Source organism: Lontra canadensis, unplaced genomic scaffold (assembly GCF_010015895.1).
Source record: "Lontra canadensis isolate GAN:19392208 unplaced genomic scaffold, GSC_riverotter_1.0 scaffold61, whole genome shotgun sequence".
Lineage (NCBI taxonomy): Eukaryota > Metazoa > Chordata > Mammalia > Carnivora > Mustelidae > Lontra > Lontra canadensis.
In genome coordinates, this window is record NW_022631055.1 from 10118441 (window position 1) to 10140043 (window position 21603).

Genomic DNA, 21603 nt, shown 5'->3' on the forward strand with positions numbered 1-21603 from the left:
AACAGCAGGGTTTTAGCTTCATGCACCAGTGTGCTCTAGACCCTCCTCAGAGCACTGAAGATACAGTCCTGAACAGAAATTAGTCCCTCCCTTGAGAAATTCAGTCTAGGGGCAGACGGACAGACACAGGCGCCAAGAAAAAAGTAAATGTTTGCCATACCAGATGATGATAAGGGCTCTGGAGCAAAATAAAGCCAGATAAAGAGGAGAGGGAATGTTGGGAGATGGGGACATTTGTGCACAGAACTAAAAAAGTCAGGCAGGTTTCTCAGTAGAATAGCAAGTACAAAGGCCCTGGGGCAGATAGAGTTCTCTTAGGTTGGAGGAAAAGCAGAAGCCTCTGTGGCTGGAACAGAAGACTGAGGATGGAGTAGTAGAAGTTGAGGTCAGACAAGTAAGTGGGGACTCAATCCACCAGCATCTCCAGGCCATGATAGCGGCTTTGTGTTCATGCCAAAGTGGAGAGCCACTGGAAGGTTTTGATAAGAGAAACAGAATCTAATTTATAGAATTTTTTAAAAAGATTTTATTTATTTGGGGTGCCTGGGTGGCTTAGTCATTAAGCGTCTGCCTTTGGCTCAGGTCATGATCCCAGGGTCCTGGGATTGAGCCCCAGGGCTCCCTGCTTCTCCCTCTCCCACCCCCCCTGCTTGTGTCACCTCTCTTGCTGTCTCTCTCTCTCTCCATCAAATAATCTTAAAAAAAAATTTTAGGGGCACCTGGGTGGCTCAGTGGGTTAAAGCCTCTGCCTTTGGCTCAGGTCATGATTTCAGCGTCCTGGGATTAAGCCCCGCATCAGGCTTCTGCTCAGCAGGGAGCCTGCTTCCTTCTCTCTCTGCCTGTCTCTCTGCCTACTTGTGATCTCTGTCAAATGAATTAAAAAAAAATTTTATTTGTTTATTTGACAGAGAGAGAGGGAGTACAAGCAGGGAGAGGGGGACGGAGAGCCAGGCTCTCTACCGAGCAGGGCGCCGATGCACGACTCCACCCCAGAACCCTGTGATCATGACCTGGGCCGCAGGCAGATGCTTAATCAACTGAGCCACCAAGGTGCCCCTAATTTATAGAGTGTTTTTAAATTACTCTGGCGACTATGTTGGGCTTAGGCGATTGCAATAATTCTGGTAAGAGATGACAATTGTTTGGCCTGGGGAGATAGCGGAGAAGGTGGTGAGAAGTGGTCGGACTCTAGGTGTGTTTCCCAAGCAGCCAGTGGGACAGGAGATGTGAGAGGAGGGAGACCAGGAGGGCTCTAGGACCTATGCAGCTTGGCAGGATGGAGAAGCCCTTTACCAAGATCAGCAGGACACAGGTGGATCAGGTTTGAAGACCAGCGGGGAGTTTGCTGCTTATCCCAGGTCACCTCTTGCAACATAGCAAACCTCCTTTGTCAAGCCATGGCTTCCAGTTTGGAGTCGGGAGAGGCAATCTTGCCCTGCCCTGCATTCATTCATGGAACGAAGGCTTATGAAACATATACCATGTGCTGGGGGCTGGGTTTGACCCCCCAGGACTGCAGGGGAACAAAACTGCCCTCTTGGGCCTTACGTTCTAGTGAGGAAATGGGGACAGTAAGAAACATAGTAAACAAATAAATTATAAAACGCCTCAGGAAGTGGTAAATGTGGTGGACACAGAAGTCACTGGGGGCGAGGGGGTTAGCAGGTGTGGGTGGCGTGGGCAGCAGTGTAGACCTGGGGGCCTGGGGCTGGGGTGTGGACAGGGGCAGCTACGTGCATCTGGTCAGAAGGCCTGGTCGGGGTGCGGGCTCCAGGGGACAATGGGGTGGCCTGAGCCTCACAGACACTTAAGACGCTGGCCTTCTGGGACACCTGGGTAGCTCAGTTGGTTAGGAGTCTGCCTTCAGCTCAGGTTGTGATCCCAGGTTCCTGGGTGCGATTCCCAAATTGGGCTCCCTGCTCAGCACGGAGCCTCCTTCTCCCTCTGCCTGCTGCTCTCCCTGCTTGCACATTCGCTCTCTCTCTGACAGAAAAAAATCTTAAAAAAAAAAAAGAAGAAGAAGAAGATCCTGCCCTTCTCCACTAGGCAGATAGCAGCACTACTGGGGCCTGAGCACAGGAGTGACCAGCCCTGTGGCCCGCTGCCTGGCTGGAATGCGCCGGCCCTCTCCTGCCTGTCGGGCAGACAGGACCGGCGGAGGCCTGCCTTCTTGGGTGATCCTTTGCCTCTTGCCTGGAGGTGTCTGTCCTAATGGGCTGAGTGTTTGCAGAGACAGCTCCCCGTGGTGGGGGTGAGGTGGGGAGGTGCGCTGTCAGGCCCTGGCCCTCCCTGCTGGGATGCACGCAGTCCAAATAAGCCCTGGTCTGGTGGAGGGGGGTGGCGTGGCTGCCAGAACTGGAAACAAAGGAGGTGAGCAATCAACGCGGCAGCTTGCTGCGCTGGGCCCGCTGAAGCTGTTTTCATGGAGAGGAAAAACAGGGGAGCTAGCGGAGCCCGCCGAGCTGCTGTTGTGGCCCCGCCCAGGGCTCCCGTAGCAGGGAGGGTCTAACTGGGGCGAGGCTGCCTGCCTAAGGACAGCTTCTGGGGGCGTGGGCTGCACAGCTGTGATCCCTAAGCAGGCAGGGCCCTTTTGGAAACCATCCCCAGCATTGCAAGGCCTGAGCGAGATGGCACAGCTCTGGTCTCGGGGAAGCTCCAGATGGTGCCTCTCTTCGCCTGGAACCTTCTCTCTTTCCCTGCCTCCTCCTCTCCCCTCCTAAAGGGATCAGACGCGAGGCCAAGAAGCCCTGGCGCCCTTCCAGGAGCCGAGGCCCTAGGCCTGTCTCCTAGCCCTCAGCCCAGCTGCTCTTGTGGGCTAAGTCTGTGGCCGGCTGAGATGCTGAGCAGGTGTCGCCGGGTGAGTCAGGGAGAGGAAGCCAGGTGTGCCGGGCAAGGCTGGGCTCGAGCAGGGAGCTGGGCTCGGGGGTTGGGCCTGAGCTCTTTGGGCCAGCCTACACCTGTTACATCTAAAAAGATGGTGCTTCTGTGAACTCCGATGTCTCTGCTCCTTCCATCTGCATCCCCCATTCTCCCAGGGTGGCAGGTGGGCCCAGAGGCCCCAAGGTCCCACATACTGCCTGCCTCTGTCCTGACCACAAATTAGCTCCAGGGCCGCTAAAGGGTCCTTGTTGAGGCTGAACCCAGGCTGCTCAAACCAGGTGCAGGGGCCGGGCCAGAAGGAGTGGCTTCCTGCAGACAGCGGGACTCCCTTGGGCCCTGTTCCTGGGAGGGGTGGGGGCACTCCCATTTGTTCAGAGAAGGTCAGCGGTTTACATGGGGGGTGGGGGCGGGACAGCTAGCAGATCAAGGAACAATCACATGCAGTGTGAGGCCCTGGTGGGCAATCCCCATTCCAACAACACAACAGGTAAGGACACTTTTGAAACAATCAGAGAAACCTGAACGTGGTGTTAGAGCATATAAGGAGTTGTTGGTAATTTTGCTGGGCAGGAGAATGATACTGTGACCATGCTGGGGAAAGAAATCCTTATCCCTTTCCGTGAAAAGCTCTTTATGGGTAAAATGATACAGTGTTTGGATTTCCTTTAAAATCCCCTGGAAGGAAAAGGGCGGGGGCGGAGAAATGGGGGCAGACAGAGTGATGGGGAGCAAGCACAGCCGGCAGGAGAGGGGGCTGCTGGTTCAGAGCCTCTGCTCCTCTGTATGTCTCTCCAAGCCCACAGCAACTACAGGGGAGTGAGGGACTCGAGCAGTAGCTCAGGGTAGGAAGGGTCTGGCCCTCTCTGGGGGCCTTGATTCTTCCAGGCCTGTAAGCTCCCTCCAGGCAAGTGGATCAAATCCCCAGCCTACAGAGATCTTCTTGGTTCACTCCTTTAAAGGAAGGCTCAGCCTGTGCCAGGCCCCATGAGCATGCGTGACTCTCCTGTCCTGGGAAGAGGGTGTGCTGTTGTCTCCATTTTGCAGATAGGACCCTAAGGCTCCAAGAGGCCACACGACATACCGGTGAGGGGGGATGCAGGCCATGGAAGCTGGTGGTCTAGCTCCAGAGCCCATGCTCTGACCTACTGGTGCTGGCCAGGTCCCCCAGTGTCCCAACCACCCCTGTATGACAGCATCTCTTCTCCTTCCCAGCTGTTTTTGCTCAGCCAGCTCCTGAGTCTCATGAGGCCATCATCCCTCAGGCAGCATCTGGGCTCTGTGACCTTGCCACCCGGCCAGGAGCAACAGCCAAAGGCCAGTGCTGAGCTAGACCACAAGGTGAGCACCCAGGGCCTGCCCGCGTCGGCCAGGCTCGTGGGAAGGCAGGGCCTTCATGCTGCCCGTCCTCCTAAACCCCAGGGCCTTAAAATTCCAGCAAGCTGCCTCCCTCTGGTGAGAGGAGGTGCTCACCGTCCCTGCAGAGCCTGTAATTAGTGCCCTTCATGGAGGCATAGTGGGGCGCTGTGTGCTTGGGCGCGCATAGCCCCCTGGCCCTGCTCCGGGGTCATGCTGCATCCTTTATGGTCTGTTAGGGATGTGTTAGCGTGGGGTGCTCTGTGAGCCACACAGCACAATTTAGAGAGATGCAGGAGGTAAATGCTGAGGGAAGTGGAGCTGGGCACCTTCTCCCTGTTCCTCGCGGTTGCCGCTGAGGGTGAGCCCTTGGCCTTTCCCCCCAGTTGTTCCTTTTTTTTTTTTTTTTTTTAAGTTTATTTATTTACTTGAGAGAGAGAGAGCACAAGCTGGGGCAGAGGGGAGGAGCAGAGGGAGAGGGAGAAGCAGGTTCCCTCTGAGCAGGGATCCCAACATGGGGCTGGGGTTTGATCCCAGAACCCTGGGATCTTGACCTGAGCTGAAGTCAGCCACTTAACTGACCGAGCCACCCAGGCGCCCGTCTTCCAGCCCTCTTAACTGACTTTCCAGACATTGCCCATCTCTCCAGTAAGCCCAGCTCTGGCGGGAGTCAGGGACAAAGAGGTACCCCCAAGCCTGCAGGTCTTGTGGTTTGGAATGGGGAAGACTGTAGACCCTGGGGGTGAAGGTCAAGCAGGGACAGTGGTGTGGGATGTAGGTGCTTCAAAGTGGGAGCCCCAAGCGTGGCTCTGGGAGGTGAGGGCAGGGGGAGAGATGTGGATCTCAGTGGGCTCCCCTCTCCCTGGGGCCTCGAGGATAAGGAATGGAGATAGAGATCTTTCTAATTTAGGAAAGTAGTTATTCCAAAAGCTCACTTGGAGGTTGGATGTTGACGATCTAGAAGTCCACCCTTTGGGCATTGCTCTGCAAATCAGATAAATGAATAATTTACTTAATGAACACAAATGAACCATTAAGAAGATATGATAATCCCAGGTGTATGTGCCTCTTTTGAAAAGTGTAGGTAAGGTTATCTTTGAGTTGTGCCTAATATTAGTGCATTTACGAGACAGCCGCCTGCCTCCCAGGAGAGCCCAAGCCATGTGCATGAACCCATTCTTGTCTCCCAACGATTTCCTGAGAAATGAGCTGGTGCGGAGGCTGCGTTTGGATGTTTCAGGGCCTCTAGAAAGGAGGTGGGGTCGGTCCATGGGCGGGAAGGGTCTCTCTGAGCAGGACGCAGTGGGCAGGCCCCAGGCTGGACTGAGGGGAGGAAAAAGGAGAGAAAGAAGGGAACAAGGCTTGTAGCTGATCTGCCCAGTGAAGATTGTGCACTTTAAAACACTTTGGAGGCTACTCCTGTGACCACACCCAGCAGAGCTGTGACCACCAGGCCGCAGACCTCCACTTGGCTCCTTGCTTTTAGGAGCCCATCTGGTAGCAAATGTCTGTTCCACACCCAGGGAAGAAGAGGAGTTAAGTGGTCTGAGGGTGTCCTTTATTCTGAGCACTGTTCTCATGCATGTAAAGGAAGCTGTGTCCCCCTGGTCAGCTACCATATTGGAAATGACCTCTGTGGCCTGGAAACATGGAGGGTTCAGGGTGGCTTGACAGGGTGTCCCAGAAGCCAAGAATGGGGGCCCCCAACCAGGGCAGTGAAGGAGGCAAATGAGGCCAAGGCAGTTCTCCAAGGCCTTTGTTGCCTCTCCCGCCCATCTAGGATTGGTTCTGGCCTGACAGGGAGGTAGCCAGGAGCAGAGGAGGGCAAGGGCACTGGCCCGGAGAAGGGGAGAAGGAGGGGCTGGTGCAGGCATGGGGGTCTGCAGAGCAGTGGGAAGCGTTCTGTCCCCCTGGGCAGGTGGTGACCAGGCGGGGCCAGGTGGGGCAGGTGCCGGGCTCCCACAGCCCAACCCTGCTCCCACCTTGGCCAACTGACTCCTCATTAGGCCAGAGAACGTTTCATCTTCAAAGGAGATCAGGCTACTCACCAGCCAAAAAGAGCAGCGGCGTCACCCGCCCTATTTTACAGGGAGTGGTGGTCTGCGCTGGGCCTGAGCCTTTCATCCCTAGGGCTCAAAGTCTTTGCCTTCCTTCTCTCCAGGGGCAGTGGGGAAACTAAGGCCAGAGTGAGCTTGGCCTGAGGCAACCCAGCCTGGAGTAAATTCGGGCTTTCCCAGCCCTTGGGGCGGCTGTGCTGAGCCCCATCCGCCAGGCCCTGCTTACCCCTGTCTGGGAGATTTCCTGTGAGAGGCTGGGTGACAGCCCTCTTCCAGCCCTGCAGATAAACACTTCTGCCAGGCTCCCCTCCCCCTGCTCTCCCTAACTCTTCCTTTGCCCCAGGGTGGGGTGGGGGGGGTGGAGGGGGGCTTGGCTCAGTCTCCTCCCTTTCCTAGGAAGCTCCCAGCCTTCCTCCCCTCCCTGGCCTGCCCTCCCTGGGGGCTGGGCGAGCTGCTCTCCCTTGCCCAGAGGTTGACTCTCTCCCCACTGATCCTGTGGCTTTGCAGTTGACCCTTTACTGGTGGGTCTTCCCAGCTAGACCGTGGGCACAACAGAGGGGCCTCACACAGCCCCAGTATATTGGGCACCGGATAAGTGAATGAATGAACAAACAGATGAGCACAGTTTGAGTTCCTCTCTCCCTCTCCGAAGTCTCTCCTTCCACTCCATTAGGGCCATCCACTCTCCGTACCCTGTTTCCAGAACCCTCTCCCTCTGCATGCCCTCCAACCAGCCTCTCCGCGTCAGCCCCCTTGTCTCTGGAAGTCCTTGTTTCATGACGGCCATGAGGGTGTATAATGAAAGCATCTTGTGTTAGAGCATCTCGTGTTGACTTCAGAAGCCTTACCTGCTCAGCAGAGAACCAGTCGCAGCTCATTGTTTGCGATTACAGCTGGTGAGATTCCTGCCTGGGAACGGTCACCAACAAGAACAACAAAAGCAGTGAGCTGGTCTGGCTGCGGGATCGCAGGGGGCGCCAGGGGGTGTTGGGGGGAGGCTGTGGCGGGGTGGGGGGGCGCGTGGACTAGCTGGCTGTCCCAGCCTGGTCAGAGCACGAAGTGTCTTGGCAGATCACGGCCGCACTTGTGTAGAGTCTAAGACTGCTTCCTGGCGAGATGAGAGAAACACTTTGGGCATTTTCAAGTGCTTTTGGTGAAGAAATGGTTGCTCAGCCCTTTGGTGGTTGCTGGGGGCCTTGTGCTCGCCGGATTTGAGCAGGGCTGTCCTGGGGGAGAATAAACGTCTAAGTCACAGTGAGACGGACCCTCGAGAGTTCAGCTGAGAGAGGTGGAGAGGATGTTTTAATGCGGGAGGCGACTGCAGAGTGGGCGTCCCAGGGCTTCCCTTGGGTCCTTGGATCCTGCTCTGTAAGAGACCGGCGCGGCCGCTGGCACTGGGTGGGAGCCTGTCCTTTTGACGGCCCTGCAGACAAACGTGTTACTGGACATACTTTGCTACCGTCTCCTCAAAGTGCCCCTCTCAGCCTCCCAACCCAAACACCAGGAGTTGTGGCTTGCATGAACTGCCTTGGGCCAGATTTTGTCTAGTTGCATTCTGCCCAATCTCAGAGTCTCAGCCTATTCCCTTTTATTGCGATTCTTGATGTTTTGTCTTATTGGACCCGCCATTGTATATTCTATTCACCACACTTTCCTGTTGTTACTTGCTTTTCCTCAGGCCGTTTGCTATAATGAAGGAACTTTTTTTGTCCTGTGTTTCCCCCCCTGGGGATTCGGAAGGTCTACAGAACCAGGATCTTTATTTACAGTGGGATGGAAGTTTTCCCCCAGTTTGGTGAAATCTGGGACGTTTGAGGAAGTTAAGCGTCATCTGGGAAGAAAACGTAGGTCCAAAAAGGGGCATACCCAGAGTTGGGGCTGCACTGAGGCACCAGGAGCTGGGTTCCTGTCTCCCTGTCTTCTGGGGCATGTCCTCCACACAACCTGCTGAGTGTCCTCATGGGACCCACAGCGTGGGACTCACTGGGGACTCTGTATCTGTGATGGTCTGTCCCCACCCCCAGGGGGGCCAGTGGTGGGACTGAGCCTGGGGACCTCAGGTGGCTCCCATCAGCTTCCTCACCGTGCACACCGCATGCTGTCTGGCTCTGTGCTTCCAAGGCTTGGGGATGGCTTGTGTGTTGGAGAAGTGCGTGTGTAAGGAGTTGGTTTTTATGCGGGGGTGGGTGAGTACGCTATGCTTGAGTGATGCTCTGGGGTAAACAGACTCTGTCCTGCTGCGCGAACTCCTTTGCACCTCACCCCTGGGTCTCTGCACATCTTCTACAGAGGCTGTGGGCCTGCCACGCACGCACGCACACACACACGTGTGTGTGTGTGCGCGCACATGCGTGAGCACACATGTGTGTCTGGATGCGAGCATGTATGTCTGTGTACATATGTGTTGTGTGTATCTCCGTATATCTTTGTGGTCTGCCCTTGTGTTAATAGAGCTGACAAACACGTCTGACTGCTTTTGCTCCTGCTGGCCTGCTCCTGCGTCTGGTGACCGTGCCAAGAGCCACTGGAGCGACTGGGGTGTGGTTTGGGAGGTTGTGGGGAGTGGGCAGGGAGGGTGCCCTGAGGCCCTGGCAGCTCTGTGCCTGGCTCTGCCTCTCCTGCAGACACTCAGCACACAGGCCCCTTGCCCTGTATTAGCCAGAAGCCCAGGGGGAGCAGGGGCCTCTCCCTCTTCCGGTACTCTCTGCTGTCTCACCTACAAGTGTCTGTCCTCATTTCTTGCCCCTTTCCTTGCGGTGTCGGGAGAAACCTGCCCACAGGGCTGGAGACCTTGGTCAGGGCATGATTAGGTGGGTTGGGAAGAAAGGAACTGGCTTGAAGAAACAGAAAATAGATATTCAGGAATCCTGAGTCCCTCCTCGCCTGTGTTGGGTTCCTCCTTCCTTCCTCCAAATTGAGTAACATCAAACATCTTTCGAAATAAATCTCAAAGAGATGGCCTCTGGGAAGCTGACCCCGAGGGGAGATCCACGCACCAGCCCTGGGTCACACCCACCTCGGAGGTCCCCAAGCCTCTTCGGAATGGGTACTTGTGAGCAGCTGAAGGCCACTTATGGCCTAGGCCCAGACCAGCTTTGTTTGGGTCCCAGGAGCTCTGGTTTCTTTGCAAATGTGCAAGGAGGGCTTGAAGTGACAGAGTGAAGCTGGGGAGGGCAGGCTTGGGTTCGTTAGACAGCTTCTGAGCCTGTTCTCAGCCCCAGGCCCAGTGGTCCTGGGACTCTTGGGGTACCTCCCCCAGGCACAGCCCTTGCTGTGACTCACCTAACACTGACACTGGCTGGCCTGACAGTCCATCTCTTCCACCTTTTGAGTCCTTCTAGACAACCCTGTGATTGTCTTCTTCCCAGTCTTACTTAGGGAAAGGCAATCCTAAGTGCCCAACTCATCACAACCATCACAACAATCACATTCAGCCCCTCTGTCAGTGGGCCCTACTTCATCCCCACAGCTTTTCTCCCACACGTCAAACCACAGTACTTGATTCCAATGCCTGGCTTCTCTCCCCTGTCCTTGGATTCCCGTGGTCATTACAGTCTGTTCACCTGACCCATGGCCTGTCCATATGCTGCTTTATACACCTAAACAGTCACCTTTGAGGATCGGGTCCAGAGTCTAGCTCAGCAGCATCCCACTGCTCCTGCTAAATGGGCGCCCTGGCAGGTACAGCCTTTGGGAGGGACCCTTGCCATCTCCCCTGCACCCAGCCCCGCCCAACTTGACTCTTCTCCCAGGCTATACCTTTTCAGGGACGGCACCTTCTAAGTGCTGCGTCTAAGCAGCCTGGGCTCAGCTTCCACCACGCACCTAAGGAGGACGAGGAAAGGTGTGTGAGGTCCCTTACTTATTTCCCCAGTTGGAGGAGCAGTTGCCAGGCAAGCTATGGCCTTCTCAATTACTCTTCTGTTCACTGCCTTTTTGGTCCCTTCTCCCCTGTCTTTGCCAGGACTTTGTAGTAACAGAAACACAGACACACATCCTTGAAGGTTCTGGAATAGCCCATCAGCCTCAGCTGGACCAGGAGCTGAGCATCTCCCAGCTCTCTGCATCTCTTGGTTCTGCCTTTTGGTATATTCCCAGGCAGGCTTTCCCTGCTGGTCCTGAGAAACTCCAGGCTATGTCCTTCCCTTAGCAGCCCTAGCCAGGGGGAAAGAAAGAACTTCTATCCTAGAGTCCTAACCAGAATTCCAGAGTTGAGTCTCATTGGCTTGGCTCATCTGTAAGCCAGTCAAATCGGCAAGCATACAGTGGCTGGCCCAGGTCACATGTCTTTCCCCAGGGTCAGGATTGAAGTCATTGCCATGGATGGAGTATAGGGAATTGGAGGCTGCGACACTCTGACAAAGGAGGGGCCAGGATCCTGGGCATCCAAAAACCATGGTTGCCCATAGCCTGGTCTGCAGTCATGGGCAATGGTCCTACTTTCCCATATCCATGGAAGTGTAAGAACTGAGTACTTTCCAGGGTCTTCCCATGCCAGCACACCAGGAGACAGTTCAGGGAGTGAAAAAGATACAAAAGAGAAGAAGCCATTGCTTTTGAGGAAATGGCTTTTGAGGAAGCCATGACTCTCCACGGGCTCTCCAGCCTCTGGCAGATGCCCGTGTCCCATGCCCTGGCTGGTTTCAGTGGTTCCGTCCAGCACCGGCACCCACATACTGATGTGCTCGTGCATAGCCCGTCCTAAATTCTCAAACATTTGCACTGAGAATCTGGTTCTTCTCTGGGTGATCAGCAAAGCTGAGCTTCCGGTCCAGATCCCTCTGGGGTCAGGGTCTCTAGTGCCAGCTGGAGGAACAGGAAGAGCCAGCCAGTCCCTGCTTGTCATCTCCCCTAGCCCCCCCTCCCCTGAGGCCAGCAGGAAGCAGAAAGGAAGGGTGGGCTGGGTGGAAGCCCTTTAGCCAAGGTTTGCCTGCAGCCCCTTGTTCCTCCCCCCAGAAGACAGGAATGGGTCAGAAGCCCTGAGATAACCTCCCTGCAGCAGTTTCACAGAACTAAAACCCCTCAGCCTTCCTGCCTTTGTCCCAGATCCCTCTCTTCCCCACCCCTGCCCCGCTGTGCCAGGGCCTCCTTGTTCCCTCCTCGTCCTCAGTACCAAGGGCAGGGACCAGTCCCAAATTGGAGATAAAGCTTAAAAGAGAATGTCTTTGTCTGTCTGGAGTTCAGGGTCTGGGGTGTCTGCACTCACTGTCTGGGCATCTGGAAGCATCGGAGCAGGTGGGCTGGGCCTCCAAGGTCCTGCAGCAGGCCCCGTAGACGCTGCCCACCTGGCTGCCCAGCGGGGACCCCAGAGCCAGCTCTCCAGGCAGCAGCTGAGCCAGAAGTCCCACTTCTGGGCAGACTCTGCCAGCCTGTCTCCCATCCCCCTCAGCTGGCCTCATCCCTGTTCCATGTTAATGGCTTCCTCCACCCCCGGTGCCCAAATAGGCACTTCCACTTACAGAATTAAGTGTCTGGCCTTGTAAGCCGGAGGGTAAGTGTGACAGGCCCTCCCTGCCTGTGACATCTGCTCTCCGACCTCTGTGTCTTCAGGGACCCTGGGCTAAGGAGAGGTGTCCTGTCACCCTCCCATTTCCTAATTATCGGTCATGCATCCTTGTCATCTCCTTCTTATGAGCTCTCACTACCGATGACCCGTCCTGGTCCGAGTCTCTTCCAAACTCCACTTTCTTTGGGCCACAGCCCTCTGCTTGCGGCTTTCGTGCTGGCCCAAGCCAAGGTCAGGGAGTAACCTTGGAGCAAGAGCAGCTTGAGCAAGGGGAGTAGGTCAGGCAGTTTGCCTGTGGGCACAGGGAGGAAATAGCGTCCTAGAGATGATGGCAGGTGCCACACTCCAGGACCCTTCTAGACGGGGTTCCCCTAGAAAAATGCATCCCCTCTCATCTTGTGTTCTATGACCATACCAGCTGGACAAGGTTTGGCTCTCTCCACCAGACTGAGGCTCTTGGCCTGGGGCCTCTAAGTAGCCCTACCTCAGGATTACTCATTACTCATTATTGTTGTTGTTGTTTGCCCATCCTGTGGTAGAGTACTGAGACCATGCCCTCGGGGCTCAGGCTTGGGGCCCCACTCCCCGTCCTACAGGTGCAGCCTCATCCTCTCTCTGTCCTGTGGCTAACAGGCCCTTGAGCCTCTGCTGTGCAGTGCAGAGGGACTTGTTCCTTCTGAAAGAGGGTGTCTCCCGTTAAATCCCCTTTATGGGAAATACATACACACATACACACGCACGTGCACACACACACACACACACACACACACACGGAACTTGTCAGCCTTAGGGAGAGAGGACAGACATCTGCTTCAGACCTAACCCTTATTGAAGATGGTCATGCAGTCAGGGGATCTCTCCAAGCTCAGCTTCCACATCTGCTCAAAATGAGAATCATTAGGCCTCTCTGGGAGCCCTGCTGGGTCTGGGCCCTGTGAAGTGGTGTAGGTTTAAATTTGATTAAAAAAAAAAAAAGAAAGAAAGAAAAGAAAAAGAATTTGTGGAGGCCTAGCTCTACCCTTGGGTCTGAAATCTGCCTGGATAGACAGACTGGGGCTGCTCCAGGCTCTCCCAGACCAGATTGGTTCTAGAGTTGACCCTCAGCATGTGTGTGTACATCCGTGTCCAACAGAAACAAAAACCCACATGAGGCAGGGGTGGGACCTATGCAGAATTCTCCCCCCTGGGGTCCAGTGTCGGGCGCTCTGGACAGGCTGAGAGCCCCTAGCCAGACTGCGATTGAATGTAGGTTCCCCCCCACCCCCAACCCCAGCAGCCACACAGTCACACCCCCACCACCCAGGGCTTGTGAGCATGGACAGATGAAAGCAAAGGAGGCTGCTTTGGGGTCCCTGCATCCCAAGCAGGGAGCTGGCACCTGTAGGCCCTTCAGGGCCAGCATTCTGAGCAGAAGGTCCTTGGCCCCAGCAGCCAGGCTGGGAAGGCCATGTTTTTCTGGGTGAGTCTCAATTTTCCCCAGCAGGTGTTCCTGAGTCAGCCTTTGTGTCCCCCTTCCAGTCCCCCTCCTAGCAGCTGTCCCAGAGCCTGGCCGGACCTGCTCCCACAGGATGCCCACCCAGCTTAGCAGCTTCCAGGGAAAGGGCTTGGTTTGGACACTTGCCTGGGGCAAGCCTAGATTCTTGGTCATGACCTGAGGTGGGAGAAACCATCGTGTTCCGGCCAGAGGGCCAGAGCGAGTGACTTCCTGGGAGAGCCTCTGCCTCCTCCTTTCTGCCCTATTTTTGTGTAAATAACCCAGGCCAAGCCTGTTCCCTTGGCATTAGCTAGAGAGGAATTTTCTAAAGGGTGAAGTGTCTGGGAAATGTTCACCCTTTTTTTCCTTCTGTCTTATGACAAAAGTGCTGCAGATGGAGCCTTGGCTGTTGGTTCCTGGGGTGAGAACTAGTGGGGCCAGGAAAAGGAGACTCTGACCTTCCCCTCCTCCTCCCTGCCTCAGAGGGTGACAAGGCCTATCTCTCATCCTTGTCATCCTTCCTCACGGGGAGGGCAGGGCTTTTTAAGGCTCTAGAGCCAGGAAGAAGGCATCATGCACAGAAATTCCCAGAAAAGTTGGCCTGTTGCACTGTGGGGAAAGACCCAGAAAATGAAAGCTACAGGCCTCGCTGGCGGGGGATCGTCTCATCTTGTCAGCACTGGGTCTAGGCACGTCCCACTTCTCACCCTTACCCTTGGACTCTGCCTTTCCCCGAGTTGCTGACTGAGGTTTCCCTGGCTCTCTTTTCCATGGGGGCTTCCCAAGCCTTCGCTGACCCCCAGTGGGGGAAGAGCTGGGCAGCCTGCACTGCTGGGGGCCCATTTCTCAGACAAGATTCTGAAGGCCTGAGAAGCATAGCACCTCCCTCCCCAACCCCAAGGAATGTCTCTGCACTATCCTTTAACTCTGAACCCACACTGACTACTACATCCCCTCCAACACATGACCCTAGGGACTTGGAAGTTGCCTCAGGTGAGGAAAGGGCCACCTTGTCTTTCCAGCTGTGGAGGCAATGGAAGCAGGCAGAGGGAGAGGGCTTGGGCCTCTTTGTCTACCAGCCCAGCTGCTGCATGGCCTCCACCCAGATTCCCTTCCCCATCTTGAAAGGGAAGACAGAGCCCTGTGTCTCTGTGGAGCCAGCCAGGGCAGGAATGGGCTTGCTAAGTTCAGGAGCTGGCCACATTGTGACTGGAACAGGAAACGCAGCTCCCACAACCTGGCTGTTTACTTTGTGTCCCCAGGAATGGCCGCTCTCCCCACTGCTGCTGGTGCTCTGGGCCTTCCTCTCTGAGGAAGGAGGCTCAGGCACAGCCCCCTCCTTGCCAGAGCCCCAGGTTCTGCTGATGTCTGCTTCTCGGACCTTCACAAAACAGGGCCGGGGGTGGGGTTCAGAAGAAGCTTTGCGTGCACCCAGTGCCACCATCTGTCCGGCTGTCTGGATGAGATCAGATGCTCTCTGACCTTAACGCTGGGGCCGTGGGTCTAGGGGAAGGAGGAGGACCATATGGGCTGGGCACTACCCATGCCATGTGAAATCTTTTTTCCCCCCCAAAACACTACGGTAAAGACTACTGTCTTTGTAGGGAATCCTGGGCATAGGTGGAACTCTATCCCCCAAGTTGGATCAAAGTCTTCCTTAAAGGGCCTCCCCTCACTTAGGCCCAGCTCCAGGGGTCACCCTTGAGGGCAAGGAAATAAAATGCCCTCAGCCTTCCTTGCAGGTAGTGGGCAAGGTTTTTTTCCCCCTTGGGGAAATACAGCTGATAACATACGGTCCACAGGGATTAGCTTCAAAGCCACAATTTCCTTCTTGCTATTCCCGCCCCCCTCCCCAAAAACACACATTCAGAATAGTTTCCCTGGAATTTTCCCCCGGATTCAATGATGGGAATCAGCATTAAGAATGAAGTTGTGAAACCCGTCCTTGTGCACTCAAGTAGTCCCTAGTTCTGCTGCTTTTTTTCTCAGTAAATCTCCACTGCGCGAATTTTCCTCCAGGGTGTTCCTCAGATCCTGGACCCATCTTCACCATGCCTCCCACTTAGGAAGATGGATTCTGCCCTGGGCTGGGGGTGGGGGGGAAGCAGGGGGTCAGGGTAGGGGTGCCTGAGACCACCCCCCCACCCCCCACCCCAACACAGAGACTGGCCTCTGTACCAGTCCCAGGGTGGCTCCGAGGTCTCTTTTAGCCCCAGCACTGGGGCCTCTGAAATGCAAAGATCTCTCAGGCCCTCTCTGCCTCTCCTGGCCTTCCTCTGACAGAGCTTGGCTCTGTGGACCCTGGATATTTTCCTTCGTGTCTTCCGCCACCACCATTGCACCTCTCCTCTCACTAGCAGCTTGCTCAGTGTCTTCTCAAGCAGGGGCCTGGGTCCTGAGAGTGCAGTTCCTTTTCAGGGTCACACGTCTGTCTCCCTTGCCCCACACCCACCCCAAACCCAAGAGACTCGGGCAATTGTAACTGGTATTGTCTCATTTTAAATTAACTTTAATTGTATTCAGATTATAGGAGTAAAGCACACACACTGTAGGAAAATAAGCTTAGGAAAGAAATGATGAAGGCTATCCTACAGTCCTTTCTGTCAGAGACAGACACATTTTCTTGCTGGTGGTCTTCCATCTTAACTGATTCTGATGCCTCCTGTCTGGGGTCGGGGTGGGGGGCAGTCTGTCCCCCACAGAGCAGCCTCCCTGCTCAAGACCCTTGAACCACCTCCACTGCCCACTGCCCCCGCCCTCCGGGGCCAGCCCGGTCCTCAGGGGGCCCCCCTCCTTCCGCCCTGCTCCAGCCCAGCTACCTGGTGGCTGGTCCCCCAATGAGCCCTGCCTCTGTTTCTTGCATCAGCCCTAAGATCTGTCTGGTGTTGCAATCTCCGCCCTGCCCCCACCCGCACAGGGCCATCTTCACCTCCGATCCTACTGTTCCTTTGAGGCCTGGGCTAGGCTTAGTCACTTCCTCCTTGAAGCCTTCTGAGCTGCATTCCACCCCCTCCCCCACCAGAAAAATAGAAAAAAAATCCTAGAAGGACCCTTTCTCTTTTTGGTCCATGAGGAAGCGGAGAGTCAGTATTTGTTGACCAAACGACTGCCTTCCTGAAGTATCTTTTTCTAACGTCTAAGTGTTTGTGGCTCTGTCTTAGTCAAGGAACAGTGTCTGGCACACAGGCCTGTGCCTGCTTTATGGGGGCGGTGGGGGCGGCGGGAGCCTTTTGCCAGGGCTGCAGACTGAGAAGGAGTTCTGAATGTTGTGGACCTCAAGGCGAGGCCAGGCTGGGGAAGGGGAGCCTGGGGGGAAGCAGCAGCTTGCCAGCCCAGATGGGGGATGCAGGCCTAGGCAGCAGCAGGACCCCACAGGGGCAGCTGGCTCGGAACCTGGGTCTCGCCCCACCTGGGGCGGCCCTGCTTGGAGGCTCGCTGGTGGTCCCCAGGGCTTTGCACACTGTGTCTTCTCCCAGCGGTGTGTGCGGTGTTGCCCAACCTGGCCAGGCTCTGGGGTCAGGCGCCCCCGTGAGCCTCAGCTGTGGTGCTGAAGAACAGTTTGGGTCCTGGGCAAGACGGGTGCTGCCGGAGTAGAAGTGGGGTAGGGTCCCTTCTCAGGATTTTTGCATTGTGGTATTTTGAGTTCAAGAAGATAGTACTCCAGGGACAGCTGGGTGGCTTGGTGGGTTAAGGGTCTGCCTTCTGATTAGGTCCTGGGATCCAGGTGGTTAGGCTCCCTGCTCAGTGGGGAGTCTGCTTCTCCCTCTCCCTCTGCCACTCCCCCTGCTTGTGCTCTCTCTCAGTCAAATAAATAGATGGAATCTTTAAAACAAACAAACAAACGAGACAGTCCTCCAGAGTACCGTGTCTGATGCCCTCAAAAATGGTTCTGGCTTCTGCCTTCACAAGGTCTGTGCAGAGTGGTGCTGCTATTTCTGGATGAGACGGGCAGGGGAGGTAGGGGCACAGGGGAGTCTTGGGCTGGTTCTGAACTCCAGCCTTGTTGTTACCAGGCCCTGCCGGCCTTCTCTGGAGCTTGCCTTTCTCATCCCAGCTCAGCCTCAGAGCTAGTTATCTGCAATGGGCACAACAGTGGGGGTGTTTCCTGGCCCCCTCCCTGCCTTAGACATAGGAGTCTAAAGGGGACCCGGCGACAGGCACTTTTGAGTGGAGGAGTTCAGACTGCCAGGAGCAGGCTGTCTTTCATGGCAGAAGCCACGCCTGTCTTTGAGGGTGCTCCCCTCCCTGTGCCTCTCTTTGTCTGGATAGCCCCAGAAAAGAGTAGGTGCGGACGGAGTCCAGGGGCACGCTGGGATCCAACCATTCCCTGAGCCAATGGAATTGGCCTTTGTCCTGTCTGTACCCCTCAGAATGTCGAGGGGGCAAGAGCAAGAATATGAGCCAGAGGTAAGTGTACAGATGCTGAACCGAAGCCATCTCCTGTCTGTCTCTCCCCTCTTCGCTGGCCTCCTTGGGTCAACATGGTCTGACTGTCCACACAAAGGGTGTCCTGCCGTCCCAGGAGGCCATGTCCCCTCCTTAGAGAATAGTGGCACCTGCCACGGGTGCCTCAGAGAACAGAGCAGGACCACAGACCCTGTGCAGAGGGGAGAGTGGACAGGCCCTTCTCCCCAGCAGGCTTTCTCTTTGGGCCTCTGGGACAGGCCTGAGGGACAGAAGGCGTTTCTGGATGGCAGAGGTTTCTTCTTCTTCTGAATAAAGGAAGGACAATCATCCATCGGAGGGAGGGTTCTGAGCCAGGGGGTCCACAGCCCTCCATTAGGATACCTCCCCAGAGACTGTGCCTGGAAGCCCCAGCAGTGGGCTGAGTCCCCATCCCAGGCCTGCAAGCATAGAGTCTGGAGGTGACGGACTGAGAAGAGCCTATCTCTCTGTGCTCTTTCCAGGCCTGCTACCTATGCCACAGCCTGCTGACGCTGGCCGGAGTGGTGGTCAGCTGCCAGGACATTACTCCAGACCAGTGGGTGAGTCTCCCAAGAGGCCGAGATGGAGGCCAGCCCACTGTTGGGAGCTGCAAAGAGTGGGAGACTCTGAAAGAGTGGGAGGCTCTGAAAGAAGTGGGCCTAGGGGAGCCAGGCTCCCTCCTCCTCCCAGCGTCGCACAGGGCATTCCCAGGGGACCCTGACCCAACCTCCCAGGGGCTGCCCTGTTCCTCTCCCCCCTTTCCTGCCCTACTTCAGAGCAGTCATTCAAATGCATCCCTCTTTCTCTGATTTCTTACCCCCTCCTCCCGTTCTGTGGAGGGGCCTGGCCTATGTAACACCCTCCTCCATGCACTCCTCCCACCCCTGCAGGGGGAGCTGCAGCTGCTGTGCATGCAACTGGACCGTCACATCAGCACCCATATCCGGGAGAGCCCCCAGGCCATGCACCGGACCAGACTCAAGGACCTGGCAGCCCAGACCTATATTCGCTGGCAGGAGCTGCTGGCCCACTGCCAGCCCCAGGTGGCACCCCCTCCGGGCCCTAGACTTGGGAGGGGAGGGAAGTGGTCAGGCAGGCTGACCAGAGCTGGCAGCGTATCCACCCCCATGGCAGCTCCTGACTGGCAGGTGGGTAGAGATGCCTCAGAGGACCTTCACCTTGGTCACTGAGAAGCCAAGCCCCATGTAGGGATGTAGTAAGGGGAAGACAGAGAGGCCAACTCCTGGCCAAATGCAAAGAAAAACTTTGCCCTGGAGAGGAGGAGCAGTAAGCAGCGTCAGGACAGGGCACCTTAGGCACCAGCTTTTCCCCCTCTGAGCGCTTGCCTTGCGGGCCTGAGGCTGGCCTCCTGCTCCTACTCCTACTCTCAGCCTGCCCTGGCCCCTCCCAATTTCAGGAGCAACAAGCTCCATGCCCCTGATTTTTGTCAGGCTCTCTTAGGGAATAATATCCATAGCTCATACATATTGAACAAAGATCCACTTTCTCTACAAAACAAGATAACCCCCATGAGACAGGTACTATTACCATCCCATTTTATAGATGAGCAAGCTAACCAGAGTCACTGAGAAGTTAAATAGCTTGCCCCATCCTGAAGGCAGTGTGTAAATGTCAGAACCAGGGCAGAAATCCAGTCCGACTCCCAAGCCTGCAGACTTTGGGTTTTTTTTTTAAGATTTTATTTATTTGAGAGAGCATGAGCAGGTAGGGGGAGAGGGAGAAGCAGGCTCCTCGCCAAGCAGAGAGCCCAACGTGAGGCTAGATCTCAGGACCCTGGGATCATGACTGAGCCGAAGGCAGCCGCTTAACCGACTGAGCCACCCAGGTGCCCCTCAAGCCTGCAGACTTAAGCACAGTCCAAGCCCCGCTCAGATAGCATCTCTTCTGGCCTCTGTCCCTCTGACAAACAGTGTCAGCTGCCTTGGGGGCTCTTCTCTCCCCCAACCCTGAGGAAGACAGGCTGGGTCTGGTGAGCCTCTCTCCTCCCATCCTCCCTCAGCTCCCAACATCTCTATCCTCTGACTTCTCTGCTCATCCTTCCTCCTGTAACCTCTGACTTGGGGCTGACACACTGGCCACAGGCTGTGGCTTGGGTCTCAGATTTCGCAAGTCTCTGAGAAAGCTGGAGAGCAGACCTCACCCTCAATCCCCGAGGAACTAGATCACACTAGTCTCTGGTGGGAAACAGCGTGTTTGTCATGAAAAAAAAGGGAAAAGTGCTTTGTGGCCAGGGGGCAGGCCCCACCTTCTTGTCACACTGCTCTGGGCCTTCAGGCCATGAGTAGAGGGCACCCAGAAAGAGCACCCATGTGCAGTGCTCAAGTGGCCTGTTGACCTGCCATGTCCTCTCCTGGATGGGGAGCCACAGGACTTTTGTAGCTCAGCACCTGGCACAAGGAGGCCTGTAGTGGGTGTTGACGCTGGACAGTCAGCCGGCCCCAGGGCCATCACATTGTTTTCCTCCTTGCTACAGGCCCAGTACTTCAGCCCCTGGAAAGACTAAAAGAGCAGGGCACAGCTGGTCCCCAGCTCTTGGCTCTGGCTGGAAGTGAATGGGGATCAAGCAACAGGAGGAAGCGAAGAACAGAGGCCAGAGGAGGGCCAGTATGATGAAGTGAGAGCCTGCTTCCACACTGCCCCTGACCCCCACCGGGCAATGGATAGGTCTCCCTGCCTGGCCCACCCCTCAGCCCTCCTTCCCTCCCAGCTGTCTCCTCTGCCCCAAGGATTTTGTCTCCACTCTCCGGTTTCCCAGGGCCTCCTGGGCCCTCCCCACCGTCCTTCCTCCCTCTGTCACTAATGTGAGCTTTCTTTGTGCATACTAAAGTCTTATTTCAGCATCGGTGGTTTAGAAAATTTCCTTCAATCCCTGTCCTGAGGGCTCTTGCCCAGGGTCCAGTTTCCTGACATCTCTCCACTGGGACTGTGCTGAGTTCCCACCTCTGACAGTCATGTGATGTGGTCCTCTTAGGCTCCTCCCCCTGTCCCAGAAGGCTGTTTGTAAATCCTGAGGGAAGTAATTCCTGTCAGAAACACACAGGCAGGACGGCTAGGGAGCATGGGTTTGGACCTGGTCTGGGACCAAACCCCCCCCACCCCTTACTCACTGCCCTCTCCGGGGACAGTCCACAGACTGAGCTGGTGGGTCAGGAGTGTAATTACACTTAATTGAGTTTATTGTTGAGTTCTGAAATCAACTCCACAGACTTAGAAGTGGGGAATGGGGAATGGATGGTAGGGGCCAAAAGACAGTTCTGGATACTGCTGTTGCTTTCCCTCAGCCTTACCCTTGCTCTGATTCTTAAGGAAGTGCTGGATGTCTTTGACCGACCCCTCCCCCCCCCCCCCCCCCCAGAAGCAAATGGGCCCTGAACAAGCCGGCGAGATCCTTGGGTATGCCCATTCTCTGTCTACTCCTCCAACCCCAAGAATCCATTTTAGCATCAGGTTGGGAGAGGGTTTTGCAGGGTCCATAAGACATGGAAATAGCAGAGGATCACCCCTACACCCCTGACCCGTGCCCATTCATCAGCTCAAGCCGAGCATGTGCCGACAGCTTCATCATGGCTGGTGCTTACGACTTTCTCTATTTATGTGCCCCTTTCCCTTTTTCTTTTATGCCACAGGAGCAGGGCAGGCTAACTAGGAGAAAGACTCCCCCCACATAAAGGACCTTCAGGGCAAGTGGCTCAATTTGCAGACCTGAAGGGTAGGCCATCACTTCCTGGGCCTGTCTTATTTATTTGTTTGCTTGTTTTGTTTTACTTAAGTAGGCTCCACACCCAGTGTGGAGCCCAACTCAGGGCTTGAACCTGAGATCAAGACCTGAGCCAAGATCAAGAGTTGGATGCTTAACCTACCGAGCCACCCAGGTGCCCCCCTGGGGC

General features: G+C 55.7%; 1 protein-coding gene across 4 annotated transcripts in view; it reads left to right on the top strand.

Moving 5' to 3' along the window:
• The window catches only part of FAM178B (family with sequence similarity 178 member B), an 88039-nt gene extending 67422 nt beyond the window's left edge, over window positions 1-20617 (top strand). For 3 of the 4 annotated variants that reach the window (XM_032877906.1, XM_032877907.1, XM_032877908.1), the window contains 4 exons: window positions 4093-4218; window positions 18178-18255; window positions 18586-18738; window positions 20190-20617. In XM_032877906.1, the coding sequence (XP_032733797.1) occupies window positions 4093-4218; window positions 18178-18255; window positions 18586-18738; window positions 20190-20219 (387 nt within the window). In that variant the 3' untranslated portion in view covers window positions 20220-20617. Of the gene's footprint in view, window positions 1-3772; window positions 3964-4092; window positions 4219-18177; window positions 18256-18585; window positions 18739-20189 lie in introns of those variants that run through there. The other variant, XM_032877909.1, reaches the window with a different exon arrangement.
• Window positions 20618-21603: the final 986 nt, after the last annotated feature.